General features: G+C 37.7%; 1 protein-coding gene across 1 annotated transcript in view; it reads right to left on the bottom strand.

Annotated features, from left to right (window-relative positions):
• Window positions 1-15,782, bottom strand: part of grik3 (glutamate ionotropic receptor kainate type subunit 3) — a 219,594-nt gene that overhangs the window by 103,329 nt on the left and 100,483 nt on the right. The window contains exons 2-3 of the mRNA XM_079837898.1: window positions 3,034-3,207; window positions 1,436-1,693 (exon numbers count right to left, since the gene is read on the bottom strand). Of these exons, the coding sequence (XP_079694024.1) occupies window positions 1,436-1,693; window positions 3,034-3,207 (432 nt within the window). The remainder of the gene's footprint in view (window positions 1-1,435; window positions 1,694-3,033; window positions 3,208-15,782) is intronic.

Raw genomic sequence — 15,782 nt, 5'->3', positions numbered from 1 at the left:
ACCTAAAACACAAACCCAGCGCAATGTGTAATTAATAATATAATTAATATAATATAATATAATATAATATAATATAATATAATATAATATAATATAATATAATATAATATAATATAATATAATATAATAAAATTAATATAATATAATATAATATAATATAATATTATATTATATTATATTATATTATATTATATTATATTATATTATATTATATTATAATATAATATAATATAATATAATATAATGTAATATAATATAATATAATATAATATAATATAATATAATATAACATAATATAATTAATATTATAAAATAACATAATATCATTTAATTTATATAATATCATATAATATCATATAATATATAATAAAATATAATATAATTAATAATATCATATAATATAATAAATATAGTATAATTAATATAATACAATATAAAATAATAATACATTGTATATTATATTAATATATAATTTTTTTACTTGCTTTTGTCATTTTATATATATATATATATATATATATATATATATATATATATATATATATATATATATATATATATATATATATATATATATATATATATATATATATATATATATATATATATATATATATATTATTTATTGCAATTTAGGTTTATTTTTATTTTATTTCGTTTTATTTTGTTTATTTATTTCCAGTTAATACACAAAATTAATTTATATCAGTTTATTGGCAAGGCAATTTCTTTTTTTTTTTTCTTTTTTTTTTTAGTTTGTTTTCCAGGTAGCTTTTTTATTTATTTTATATTTTTATTTTTATTTTTATTTTATTTTTTATTTTTACTTTATTTCAGCTTTATTTGAATGAACATTTTTTTGAATAGTTTTAGTTAACCATAATAACCCTGCAACAGAGACACATATCAGCTTAGATAGAACGGCCTTCAAATATTGTTTTGGAGAATAGTTTGAGAACCGCTGAAAACCCCAGATGACCAGCTGATCTGGACCCAGATAGATTGGCTAATGTCCAGCTTCAGGACCAGCAAGACATGTGGATGGAGAGAGATGGGAAAAGGCATCAGGACATGCCAGATATAAAAAAGCGTGTCCCTTGTGAGCACAAAAAAAAAAAAACCTGCTTAAATGTCTAGAGCAAACTTCTGCCGGCGGTGGCACAGCTCTGAAAAAACATACTATAAATGCACAGTCAATTTATTTTTTATGACATACGTTGCATCTCAGATGAATTCCTTCCCATTCCCTGTTCCTGTCAGTAGCAGGGTCGCTCGATTACTTTGATTCAAACTGTTTCTAGTATACGGAAGCCTGAAGACTCATTCTGACATTAAGAGAGACTTCTGCTTCTTATCACTGAAGTACAGTCTCTGGCTCTCATCAGGCAACCGTTTACAATGACACACTTCTGCACATAAAGCCATTGACTCTCACCTGTGCTGTCATCGTAAACCACGGTGGCCGTCTTCCACTTGAGGAACTGCACCAGGTCTAAGATAGCGTAGCTCAGAGAAGAGTAATCCGGGTACAGGTTGGCATAAAACGTGTCCCTGTTGTCCATCGGGTGGTGTTTCCATCGCACCTGAATGTGTGGCACCTCCAGGGCGTTGCAGATAGACTGTACAGCGTTCGATGAGGAGCTGTGAGACGGCCCAAATATGGCGACTACACCTAAAGACAGCTGGTCACACGCTGGCCAGAGCAGACGGGGAGAGAGAAATTAATATTCCTTTGTGCGGTTCTACAAAGCGGTTACTCTGTCATGAACAGTGTTTGAACAACCCATATAGATTGACTATGAACATACACTATATTGCCAAAAGTATTGGGACGCCCCTCCAAATCATTGAATTCAGGTGTTCGACCCCTTCATGGCCACAGGTGTATAAATCAAGCTCTAGGCCTGCAGACGCTTCTACACGCATTAGTGAGAGAATGGGCTGCTCTCAGGAGCGTGTGTGTGTGTGTGTGTGTGTGTGTGTGTGTGTTCGCTTCTACACACATTAGTGAGAGAATGGGCCGCTCTCAGGAGCTCAGAGAACCGTGATCGGTGGACACCTGTGCAATAAGTCCTTCCTCACTACTAAATATTCCACGCTCAACTGTAAGTGGAATTATAATAAAGTGGAAGTGATTGGGGACAACAGGAACTCAGCCACAGAGCGGGGTCAGCACATGCTGAGGGTCACAGAAGTCAGCAACTTTCTGCAGAGTCAAGAGCTCCAGACCTCCAAACTCCTGTGGCCTTCAGATGAGCTCAAGAACAATGTGTAGAGCTTCATGGAATGGGTTTCCATGGCTGAGCAGCTCATCCAAGCCTTACATCACCAAGTGCAATGCAAAGCGTGGGATGCAGTGGGGTAAAGTGCGCCGCCACTGGAGTCGTGTTCTCTGAGTGACCAATCACGCTTCTCTGTCAGACAATCCCATGGACGAGTGTGGGTTTGGCGGTTGCCAGGAGAACGGGACTTGCCTGACTGCATTGTGCCAAGTGTAAAGTTTTTGTGGAGTGGGGATTATGGGGTGGGGTTGTTTTTCAGGGGTTGGGCTTGGCCCCTTAGTTCCAGTGAAAGGAACTCTTAATGCTTCACCAAGACATTTTGGACAATTTTATGCTCCCAACTTTGTGGGAACAGTTTGTGGACGGCCCCTTCCTGTCCCAACATGACCAGTGCACAAAGCGTTGCTCCATAAAGACACGGATGAGTGAGTTTGGTGTGGAGGAACTTGAGTCCTGTCCTCAACCCCAATTGAACACCTTTGGGATGAATTAGAGCGGAGACTGAGAGCCAGGCCTTCTCGTCCAACATCAGTGCCTGACCTCACAAATGCGCTTCTAGAAGAATCCCCATTAACACACTCCTAAACCTTGAGGAAAGCCTGTTAGAGCTGCAAAGGGTGGGCCGACTCCATATTAAACCCTACGGATTACGAATGGGATGTCATTAAAGTTCATGTGCATGTAAAGGCAGTCGTCCCAAAACTTTTGGCAATGTAGTGTCTATCAAAGATATAAAACAAACACCACTCACCTTTTCTGGAGGCCTCAAAGCTATCATAGATATTAATCCTCTGGATGTCATATGTTAACGTTGTGTTGGGCAATAACGTCCTGTTTCTGTTGATGTTATTAACGGCGAATTTAAAGGCCAGTTCCTCGGAGCTGACGAGCGCCACAGGTCCATCCATTTGCTCAAAAATCCCCCCTAAAAACACAAAAACAAGAGAAATCACTGTCAAATGAACCAAAGCTGAACCCTGAGATGAAGCCTGGCATCGCATCCAAACCTCTGGAGGTGTTTTGCATTTAGAGCTGTCGGCGAGCTTGGTTGTGTACTTAAGGAACCTCTATTCGATCTGCTCAGCAGAAAGAAAGAGTCTCTGACAGTCACAGCTCAGGCTTTTAAAGTTCAAGGCCATAATGGAGATGAGGAGAGTGAAAGAGAGAAAGAGGAAAGTAAATGGCCTCATCAAAGCTACCTTGCCTCCTTAAGGCCTGCAGGTCACCTTTCATTCCCTGATAAAATAAAAAGTAGATTCATACACAGGCCTATATCTTTTGGATAGGATTTTTGCACAGAAGTTTGAAAGTTTAAAGCCGTTTTGGAAAAGTGATTTCATAACAGTCTGCTGAGATTTTGAAAGAAATGCATTTTACGGCCACGAAAATCCACCAATAGAAGAAACTCTGTGTTTATTGACTTTAGTGTGCAATAGAACCCTATAAAAACAATAAAATGATAACATCTGGAGCACGCTGAGCAATCTTCAGCCCTTGAGGATTAATACCGTTAGACCTGCTTCACCTTTCCAGAGTATATCAGCGATATGATGGTCTGCGAGCCAAAGACATATGAGCAGAGAGAAATATTGGAAGACCAAAGTTTGTTCAGTTGTACAGAATTCAATTTCACATGTTATCTGTTCATGCTATTTGGGATTTAAAATATTATTAGCGCTTTCCACATAGAAGCTACATAATAATGTCTGAAATAGTGTGTTTTTTGTGTGTGTGTGCAGTGCATACTCTTCAGAAAACACTGACCTCAGCAGGTCAAATTAAATGTTTTAGATATATAACAGAATAGTGCAACTGTTTTGCCAATCTACAATAAATTAAGCTAGTTTAATAGCAAATGTTGGTTTATATTTATTGATAAAAATTATACTTCCCTTAAATTCAAGAATAAATACACTCTTGACTCATAATCACAGGGGAACCACTTTTTGCGCCATATAGAACCATATCTTTAAAGGTGCTCTACACTAAACTCATAAGAGGTGCCATACCGCATTTTATTTCTTCAACAAAAATTGTGCTAAACAGCACCAACAGTCGTTCTCCGGCTCGTAAAGAATATAGCACCTCAGTCATCCCAAAGAACCACTGAAGAACTGATTTGATCCAAGATTTGGTGCCATACAACACTCAAAGTGGTTCCCCTATGATTACGAGCCAAAGAACCACTTTTAGTACTATATAGCACCTTTTTTTGTTATATGCCTAGCAATAAATATTCATTTATCGTGTGTCCATCAAAGCATTTTAGCCAGCCAAAAAAAACGCCTGGTGCTCTTCTTAAAAACGGCCAGCTGGTGGTGCTTGAAAGCGCTTTGCAAAGGCATTTTCCCCATAGATATCCATAATAAAGGCTAGATGTCTTACGGCGGAGTCTCTAACGTCATCACCGGCGGCCATCTTGTCACAGGCAGGGCTCTGTGGCTCCTGATGTAAGGTGAGTGATCTGAACACAAATACTATTATCTCACTGAAATCTTGACGGATTTATAAATGGTTTGGTTTCTTACAAACGGTATTAACGTGGCTATAATTATGGATGCTTGAACAAATTATGAATCATTTTTCATAAGTATGCAGTGTCTTAACTACATCTCTGATGTTTATAACAAACCAAACATTTTGAAAATCGGTAGAAAATTGAGCAAGTTATGGTTATTTAAAAAGTGCAAGCACCATGGAAACAATGTTACGAGTGAGCGAGCTGACTGAGACAAGATGGCCGCCAGGTGCGGACGTCGACCTCCTTTGGCCAGCACCGCGGACGAGATATCTAGCCTTTATTATGTATATCTATGGTTTTTCCTGCCTCTCTAAACTATACCTTTCCAACAGCTGCCCATTCTGCTGTGATTGTGTCGGAAACCAAATGCTCATTAGCATATCTGAATTTCAGCACTTGATACACAGTGATACGTACAGTAACAATGGTGTGGGTTTTACCCATAGACTGTATAAAACAATGGACATAGTGTCCGTGACGTCGGGTTTCTGAAGAGCATTTTTGAAGCCATTTTGAACCCCATTTTAGGCAAAGCGTCACTCCCGGATAACCAAAAATGGGCAAAAGGCGGGATGTGGGGGGAGACAGACAACAGACAAACGGCTATTAGTGACAGCAGTGGCAATCCACCTGTCACTCAAAGTGGCCACGCCCTTAATTAAGCAGAACTTTAAAGCTTAATATAATTTAAACGGATGAGTTATACAAAAATTCACCCCCCTCACAGTCGTCATGAAGGGCAAAATTAGCCGTATAGACCAAAACTACTTTGTGTCCCAGACTGTAAACATGTGTTCTTCTGCTGTAAAGTTGGGCATTAACATGGGAGGTCTATAGGATTGACTCCCTTTTGGAGCCTGTCCCTAGTGGCCAGTCGATGAATTGCAGTTTGAAGCCACACTGTGTGATATTTTCCCCCATCTAGCGGTGAAAAGGTATATGACCATCCAGTAAATATTAGTTTCTGTTCTTCTCAATTCCGATTTCGTTTTAACTCCTATGGTGGCCGATTTAGTTCAAGATTAACATGGCTTCCAGTTCGACCTCGTCCACATTCGACACGGTGCCATCAAGGTTAAAACGCGAAAGGCGAAGCTTGAATTTACGGGTATGTCCCTATTTGGCTAATGTACTTTCAAGATGGAGGGGCAACATGGCGACCCGCATTCGATCCCTCACCCGTATGTATTTTCAATGGCATATTATAAACTTACGAGAATACTTTATTACTTAAAAGAAGTAAATATACATTAATGAGCACATATATTTTTGAAAGAACTAAGTGTTTTAGCTAAGAATAAACTAAAAAAGTTACACAGTGTAGCTTTATGTCACTTATGTGTTGGCTTCAAGAGAGGTTGGAGGTTGCCGTTTGGTTTTACCGTATCAATCTCATCAAAGTGGATTTGCTTTGGCAGCAGAAAACAGCGTCTTCTCCACATGAACAACACGAATCAAACTCTTCCAGTCTCAGACACAACTACAGTGTTTAAGGGCGGGGCAAAGAGACGCTGTTCAGCCAATCAAGAGCAGAGGCTGGCTTCATGCTATAACCATAGACTGTAAAAAAAATATGGACGTAGTGTCCGTGACGTCACCCATAGGATTCTGAAGAGCAGTTTTTGAAGCCTCAAAGTCGTCCATCTTGGCAGCGTGTCACTCCCAAATAACTGAAAATGGTCAAAGAGGCGGGACGTGGGCGGAGCTGAGGTGACGACTAACAGAGAGCAGACAAACGGCAATCCACCTGTCACTCAAAGTGGCCACGCCCTTAATTATGCAGAACTTTAAGGCTTTATATAATGTAAACGAATTATAAACGTTATAAAACAATTCACCCCCTCACAGTCGTCATGAAGGGCAACATTAGCCGTTTAGACCAAAAGCACAGTTTGTCCCAGACTGTAAACATGTGGTCTTCTGCTGTAAAGTTGGGCATTTTAACATGAGCTCAATGAGATTCTGCTCCTTCTGGAGTCTGTCTCTAGTGGCCAGTCCATAAACTGCAGTTTAACTCACTTCCGTATCGGCTTCAAGAGAAACTGAGGAGGTTGCCTCTTGGTTTTAGGTCCAGCAGGAAGTGAGATTGGAATTACTGACGACCGTCTTTCTTGATAGTAGACAATAACTCAATTTATGTGCACTTTGATCTTTGTAACTTTGTAGACCTTTTACAATCCCAAACAGCTCTACTACACACGACATGAAAGGGGATATCCAGTAGGTGCACTTTAAAATCACAAAAAACCCTATTCGAGAAAAATGCAGCCGAATGTGAGAGTGTGTAAGCCCGCTAGATAAACACTACACCAAACACAGAATAACCCTTGGGCTTTTTTAACATTCCTTTTTAATATTCCCAATCTCGCTTTCAGAGTCCGTTGCATGTAGATCCATAAACGCATGAATATTTAAGAGTTCTCGAGTCAGACCTCAAGCGCAGGTCAAGAGCAACCTGAACATGACTGTATTCTCCCAGAGGAGAGATCTCAGCATCCATCCAGACATGCACACTATTTATGACTCCGCCACTGCTTGACTTCTGAAGGGACATGATGCATAAACTCACTGGAAAGAGCCCCGGCGCATTAAAATAAATGAATCCTGCCGTTTTGTGGGGAAATCTCATTAGAGTACATTAAGTAATTGCTGGAGTATATACTAATTTGACTATTAAGAGGATAAAATGCGCATTGCTCGGAAGCACTAAAATAGATTTAATAAAGAGGGGAGATCAGCTGCTGCGAGGAGGAGGAGGAGGAAAGAACGCCCCGCGTATAGCTTTGCAATAAATGGCTTTATTTCCAGATATACAAGCCATAAAGCAAAACGCTTGCGACTTCTCCATCGAGCGCCGTTTCCGATCAGGAGAATCTCTGCGGATAAATAGACCCGACGAGTTAATGGTGCGGGATATTTACGGCTCCGTGCTAAACGGGGTCTTTGTAAATTGAGCTGTAACTTTTGATCTGAGATTTCTCGCGCATCTCTCTCTCTAACACCAGTCAGTTTAGGTTGCGATTAACTTGTTTCCTGTTTTCCAACAGCTTTACAAAGGCGGCCTAATTAATCTCTTGGGTTGTAGCCTGATAGAGAAAACATGTGCTCATTACAGCTGCTAGCTTTACTAATATGCACGCCGCAGACCTCCTCACAATCCACTGGTTTTTAAAGAGCTGTGAAGTGAGGGTGCAAATAGCAACACGATTATCGGAATAATGGAGAGAATCCAATGATTCCAGTCACTGGGATCGAATCACCAGCGCTAGCTTCAGTGCATCTTTCAGTCAGCGCTTTGACCGCCATGTGTGCTACGGATGGCTGATTTTATGGGCATTATTGATGGCAATAAAGCGGTGTTGCAACATACCCAAAGTAAACCAAATTTACTCGTGACTTTATGATATCCCGGGCCAGTAAGACAAATTTGGAGAGATTTCTGTCCATCCACTGAAAGCTCATTCCATCTAAACTTTGACGCTTTGTAAAAAATAATCCACATGATTTGAGAAGTTTCATTCATTTATGATTAAGAGAAGCTCAAATGTACCATATTGTGCTCTATGTATGGGAATTAAATCAATTTATCATATAAAGTGGTCATGCCTCTACAGAAGTAAACCGCTTAATTCATATGGATTATTGTTATGATGTCTTTATGAACTTTTTAAAGTGTCAATGTTTTAGTGGAATGGACTTTCTATAGAAAATATATGATCAATAAGTTATGAAAACATATGTATTTACATTGCAGTGTGTGAATATTAGCGGCATCTAGTGGTGAGGTTGGGAATTGCAATTGCTCACCCCTCCCTTTCAAAGCACATAGAGAAGCTACGGTGGCTTACACAGGACAAAGATGTCGTCGTCTGAGACAGCAGAGAGTGACTAGCGCTCTGTAGAGAAGTTTGTCCGTTTAGGGCTACCGTAGAAACATGGCGGTACAAAATGGCTCCTTCACTGTAAGGGGACCCGTGGTGTGTGTAGATAGAAATGGCTCATTCTAAGGTAATAAAAACATAACGCTTCATTATGTAAGGTCTTTATACTCCACTGAAAACATAGTTGTGTATTATATTGCATTTCTGCATAAATACTACACAATGCACCTTTAACTCATCAAAATAAGTTAAGCAATTAAACATTTTTAAGTTATACAAGATTCAACTCATATTTTAACCCAGTTTAATGTGATTTAAGTTGACTTTACTTAAATATCCAAATTGATTGTACTTAAAATTTTACTTTTTTTGTACAGTGTAGAAATCCGGTTTTGTTAAAAATGTTGAAAATAAATATATACAGAAATAATATACTTTAATAAACATGAATGTAATGTTTTTAGATACTTAATTGCATGTTATTTACAATTAAATGAAAATGTATTTTAGTTTAATTTGATATTAAAATGCTTTTTGACCCACTTAAGTACATCTTTTATTTGTTTGTATTCTTTGAAATGCGGTTAAAATGTGGTTCTGACAAGCCTGATATCAATATTAATACATTTCATGTAATTCCAACTGAAACTACTATGTCTTGTTTGTTATGAAGAAGTTGCAATTTATTACATTTAAAAAAACAATGTATTAACCGCTAATATGTAATATTGAGTGAACCACTAAGGCTAAATTTATATTATATACAATTTAGTGCTGTCAAGCGATTAATCGCGATTAATGGCATCCAAAATAAAAGTTTGTGTTTACATAATATATGTGTGTGTGCTGTGTATAATTATGTATTTTTGTAAATACACACACACATGCATGTATATATTCAATAAATATTTGCATGTATACTGTATACTATACATATGAAAAATATGTGTTTGTATTAAAAAATACATAATTATTATATAATATATTATATAATTATACACAGCACACATTCACATTTATGCATTTAGCAGACGCTTTTATCCAAAGCGACTTACAACTTTGGAGTACAGGAAGCGATTGGTCATGAAGAGTCAAGTAAGCGCAACAAGTGCCTGAAATACTGAGACCGTGTACATTGCTCAGTGTAGCACAGGCTAGCATAGGGAGGGAAAGAGGGAAGAAAGAGGAAAAGAAAGGTGTTTTTTATAAGGTTAAGTGCTCACAGAAGAGAGGAGTTTTTAGTTGACTTATGAATTTTGTCAATGATTCTGCGTTTCGGATGGCGGTGGGAAGATCGTTCCACCGGCTGGGAACGGTGAATGTAAATGTTCTGGAAAGGGATTTTTGCATCTCTGTGATGGGACAACAAGCCGTCGCTCCTTCGCTGAGCGAAGGCTTCTGGTGGGGGTGTGGATTCGTTGAATCGAGTGAAAGTATGCAAGAACTGAGCTCGTGAGCACACACACATACCAAACAGTATTATGTAAACACAAACTTTAATGATGGATGCCATTAATAGCGATTAAACTTTTGACAGCACTTATACAATGTATAAATGATCAAGTACGTTACATGTGCTTAATATTTTAGTCAACACATCAAAATAAGTGTCCCTTTTTAAAGGACAACTCTGGTGAAAAATGAACCTAGGGGTAATTAACACATGGAGTAGATCGTTCTCTGGGATGCGTTTTCATGAAAATCGAATGTAAAGAGTTTTATCTCTAAAAACAGATTAGCTTATAACGCTAGTATATGGGGCACAGAATAAGTCAAATTAAATGGCTAGTTAATACCACTAACAAGGCTCAAAATAGCCTCACACTAACACAGTAGCATAATGAGGGTCCCTACATGCAAACCGAAGCATTGAGAACTTTGTAAGTGTACAAACAGTTTAATAAGAAGATACTTTATAAAGACAATACATTACGCGTATACAGACAGGAGCCATCTTGGAAAACAGTCTCGTCGACTTGTCGAGACTGTTTTCAAAGATGTTTGTACAAGATGTTCCAAGATGTTTGTACAATTACAAAGTTCTCAATGCTTCGGTTTGCATGTAGTTTGAGGCTATTTTGAGCCTTGTTAGTGGTATTAACTAGCGATTTAATTTGACTTATTCTGTGCCCCATAGACTAGCGTTATAAACTAATCTGTTTTTAGAGATAAAATTCTTTACATTCGATTTTCATGAAAACGCATCCCAGAGAACGATCTACTCGGTAACCATGTGTTAATTACCCCTAGGTTCATTTTTCATCGGAGTTGTCCTTTAAAGCATGACAAAATATGATTTAAAATGTACTTTAAAGGGTTAGTTCACCCAAAAATGAAAATGCTGTCATTAATTACTCACCCTCATGTCGTTGGACACCCGTCAGACCTCCGTTCATCTTCGGAACACAAATGAAGATATTTTAGTGTAAAGCTGATGCTGAGAAAGGCTTCAGATAGGCCTCCATTGGCATTCAGTACATTTACACTCACAAGACCCATAAAAGGCACTTAAAACGTCGTTACAAAGTCCATCTCACCACAGTGGCTCTACAATCATTTTACGATGCGATGACAATAGTTTTTGTGCGCAAAAAAAAATCAAAATAACACCTTTATCCAGCTTGTTCTTGTCTTCCGTGTGTGCCTCCACGACGCATGCGCGAGAATATGACGCAGATCCAGCGTTCGGGAATCCATGATCCAGAAGAGATTTGTTTACAAGCAGAGGAAGACGCACGTATCTAAGCTGTAACACACGGAAGACAAGAAGAGGTTGAATAAAGTCGTTATTTAGATTTTTTTGCGCACAAAAACTATTGTCGTCGCATCGTAAAATGATTGTAGAGCCACTGTGGTGAGATAGACTTTGTAACAACGTTTTTAGTGCCTTTTATGGGTCTTGTGAGTGTAAATGTACTGAATGCCAATGGAGGCCTATCTGAAGCCTTTCAGAGCCATCAGCTTTACACTAAAATATCTTCATTTGTGTTCCGAATATGAACGGAGGTCTTACGGGTGTCGAACGTCATGAGGGTGAGTAATTAATGACAGAATTTTCATTTTTGGGTAAACTAACCCTTTAAAGTCAAAGTTTTAATTTGACATTATTACAAAATACACTTTTTTAAAGCGTACTTATGTGTCAAGAAACCTAGTCGTGAAAGTGCACTTGAGTAGCCTTTTATTTCATTAATATTATATTATCTGCACGTACACTTTTTTAAAATGCATACTTCAAGATTTGACATTCAATGCAATTAAGCTGACTTCTTTTTCACCATGGCAGGATACACATCTAGAAAGAAAGACACAGTGTATTTTCTCCATGGTGTTTCATAACAGCCGATTTCTGCAACAACAACAAAAAACCATTAACGCACAAGGCGACTTTACAGCCGCGGGTCAACTGACGGGTCAGCCGGTGCCTTGTACCCAAATATACTGTCCCAGTCTGAACGCTTGCATGCACAGCCCACACAGCCGAGCTCCGCCAACAGCCCAACAATGAGACAATATCATTATGTTCTGGATGAATGTCTGCGAGCAGGCTGAGCTGTTCTAGAGGGAGCTCTTTTGTAGCGCAGCGTTCCCCTGGTCTCTTTCCCAGCATGCCTGTGAATGCTGCTCCATCCCTGGAAGCTGAAGCTGCTCTCGCACACAATGGCAACAGACAATGTCCCGCACTAAACAATTACGGCAAACAACCAGCATTGTGCACAACACTGACCAATTAAGGGCCGCTGTATTGCCCTGTTATCCCAGTCCATCTGTCAGCTCCCTGAGGAAAACAAGAGGAGAAGTCGCTGTCTGCCTCGGATGGACGAGTCTGGAGAAACACACACGATCTACAGTCGCTCTTCAGTGCACGATGACCATTCTGGCCTATATTCACTCACAAAGAAAGAAAGTTTATTAGCTTCTCATCTTATCTGTTGCGTTTCTCTTCTGGACGCGTCTGGTATTTTCTATATTCCATTGTTTTTCGTTTTTAATCTTTCTATGTTGTTTACCCATTTTCCTTTCCTATCATTTCACACCGTCATACTTGCCAAACATTTGAAATGAAACATTATTTATGAGTTTCTGACGGGATTAATTAATGACTTACACACACACACACACACACACACACACATCCGTTCCGCTTGTGTTTGAATAGAGCCTAATGTTTTTAATCGCATCAATGTGTTTTTGGAGAATATACAATTGAAAAAATTCAACGGCAAGACTGAAAAGTATGGTGTGCTTATAAAAAACACTGGATCGTCTTAATAAAAATAAATATTGAACATGGCATAACATTATGACCACCTTCCTAATATTGCCCCTGACCCGTCGAGGCATGGACTCCACTAGAAGGTGTTCTGTGGTATCTGGCACCAAGATGTTAGCAGCAGATCATTTAAGTCCTGTAAGTTGTGAGGTGGAGCCTCCATGGATGGGACTTGTTTGTTCACCCCATCCCACAGATGCTCGATTGGATTGAGATCTGAGGAATTTGGAGGATCAAACTCGTTGTTGTGCTCCTCAAAGCATTCCTGAAGCATTTGTGGCGGCGCATTATCTGCTGAAAGAGCCACAGACACCAGGGAATACCGTTTCCATGAAAGGCTGGACATGGGCTCAACAATGCTTAGGTAGGTGGGACGTGTCAAAGTAACATCCACATGGATGGAGGACCCAAGGTTTCCCAGCAGAACATTGCCCAGACCCGGGAACAGCCCACAAGAGCTGCAGTTTTGGAGATGCTCTGACCCAGTCATCTAGCCGTCACAATCTGGCCCTTGTCAAACTCACTCAAATTCTTACGCTTGCCCATTTCTCCTGCTTCTAACACATGAACTCTGAGGACAAAATGTTCACTTGCTGCCTAATATATCCCACCCACTAACAGGAGATGAAGAGATCATCAGTGTTATTCACTTCACTGGTCATAATGTTATGCCTGTGGGTTACTTTATACCATATTGAACGATTAATTAACTTAATTAATAAATAAATATAAAAAGTCACACTATTAATGAGTTAACAGCTCATTTGTACAGCGTCTCATCTACAGCAGTTATCTGAAGAGAATTTGACTATATATTTTTATGAGTCAGGACTTTAGTCTGTTATCGAGCATTTCAAATTAGCATATAAATGACAGCAGCCAATCAAGCACGAGTGTGATAAAGAGCGATGAATTAAGATCCGTCCCCTCGGCCGCCATCAAACCCCCCAAACCTCTCACTCTCTCTTATGATTAGCAATATTCACACACGTCCCAATGTCGCGATATCTTCTCTGTCAAATAACTGTCAGGTAACAACACATTTGTAAAATCTAATTTTATGCTCAAGTGACTCGTTTTCTCGCTTCTGCAATTTATCACAGCGTTCGCTCTGTTCCTGCCTCTCGCACACTGCTTTTGTGTTTCTCTCGCCTGCCTTCCACATCTCGAGCATTGCTGGGGTTTTCTGAAACATTGCAGTATTACATTAAACGTCTGACAGGATGACAAACACGAGGACATGTGATGTTCACCGGCCCTGCAGGAGAGAGACCGGGGCTAGTTGTCACAGGGGCTGTATCTCAGCTACAGATGTGTGGAAGCTCAGGGTTTTCTCTAAAACTGGCGTTGGATGTTTGTTTGAAACCTGTCGTGTATATTAGGGGAATTTTTATTCATTTTTACATTTTCATAACATCATATTTTGGAATAGTAAACATCATAAAAACATCATAAAACCACAACCAAAGTGTCCACTATATTAGGAAGATTTTAGCCAAAAGGTTAAACTGTGTTTTTTACAGGCTTGAGTCAAGATATTATATTTATATCAATGAAAGTATTTTATCTTATGCTTAGAAGCATAGTTTCTTGTTCATATGACATTCTATGTTTAATCCCATATATATATTACCTTTCAAAAGCTTGGGGTTGTTGTTAATACTTATATAATATTTATATAAATTAATACTTTTATTCAGCAGGGATCCATACAAATTACAATTTTAAAGACATTTATAATTTAGCAAAATGCAAAATTTAAAATGCATTTTTAAACTTTGTTTTAATAAAAAAATCATGAAAAAAAAATGTACCACGGTTTCTTGTTGGGCACACTAAATATTCAACTATATTACTGATTATATATTAAGTCATAATTATAAGATAAAATGTTGAATATTGGAATTTAAAAGTCCTCATTATTAGATAAAAAGTCAAAAATATGATTGTAAAAGTCATAATAGTGAGATAAAAAGTCGAAAATACGACATGCTAAGTCATAATTATAAGATAAAATGTTGACAATATGATTTTAAAAGTCCTCATTATTAGATAAAAAGTCAAAAATATGATTTTAAAAGTCCTCATTATTAGATAAAAAGTAAAAAATATGACATGCTAAGTCATAATTGTAAGATAAAATTTTGAAAATATGATTTTAAAAGTCCTCATTATTAGATAAAAAGTCAAAAATATGATTTTAAAAGTCCTCATTATTAGATAAAAAGTCAAAAATATGACATGCTAGGTCATAATTGTAAGATACAATTTTGAAAATATGATTTTAAAAGTCCTCATTATTAGATAAAAAGTCAAAAATATGATTTTAAAAGTCCTCATTATTAGATAAAAAGTCAAAAATATGACATGCAAAGTCACTGTGAGATGAACAGTTGAAATTAGGACTTTAAAATTCTGAGATTTAAAAAAAAATTAAAATTTGTCTAAATTATGACAAAAAACACACACAGACATTTAAGAGATGAAATCATGCTTGTTCTTTATTTTAAATGTGCTTTTAATTTTTTTATTCACACTTAGTAATAATAATATTTACATTATTAATTTATTAATTTTGTGCAATGTTTTTTTTTACATGCGTTTTGACATTTTAAAATCAGTTTTACAACAGAAATGAATCAATCAGAAACTTACTTTAGCTTTTCATCTAAAACAAAACTCATTTCCTCTCATCAGTGTAAAGCTGAAGCGTCTGTGTGTGAAGAGCTGGAGAAATAAACCTGACTCTACAAAAATATGAAGCAGCACAACTGTTTTCAACACTGATAATAATCATAAATGTGTCTTGAGCTCAAATCATCATA

The sequence above is a fragment of the Gobio gobio genome (genome assembly GCF_949357685.1).
Source record: "Gobio gobio genome assembly, chromosome: 15".
In the NCBI taxonomy this organism is placed as follows: Eukaryota; Metazoa; Chordata; class Actinopteri; order Cypriniformes; family Gobionidae; genus Gobio; species Gobio gobio.
The sequence above is the reverse complement of the archived record's forward strand: the minus strand, read 5'-3'. Positions and strand labels throughout refer to the sequence as shown.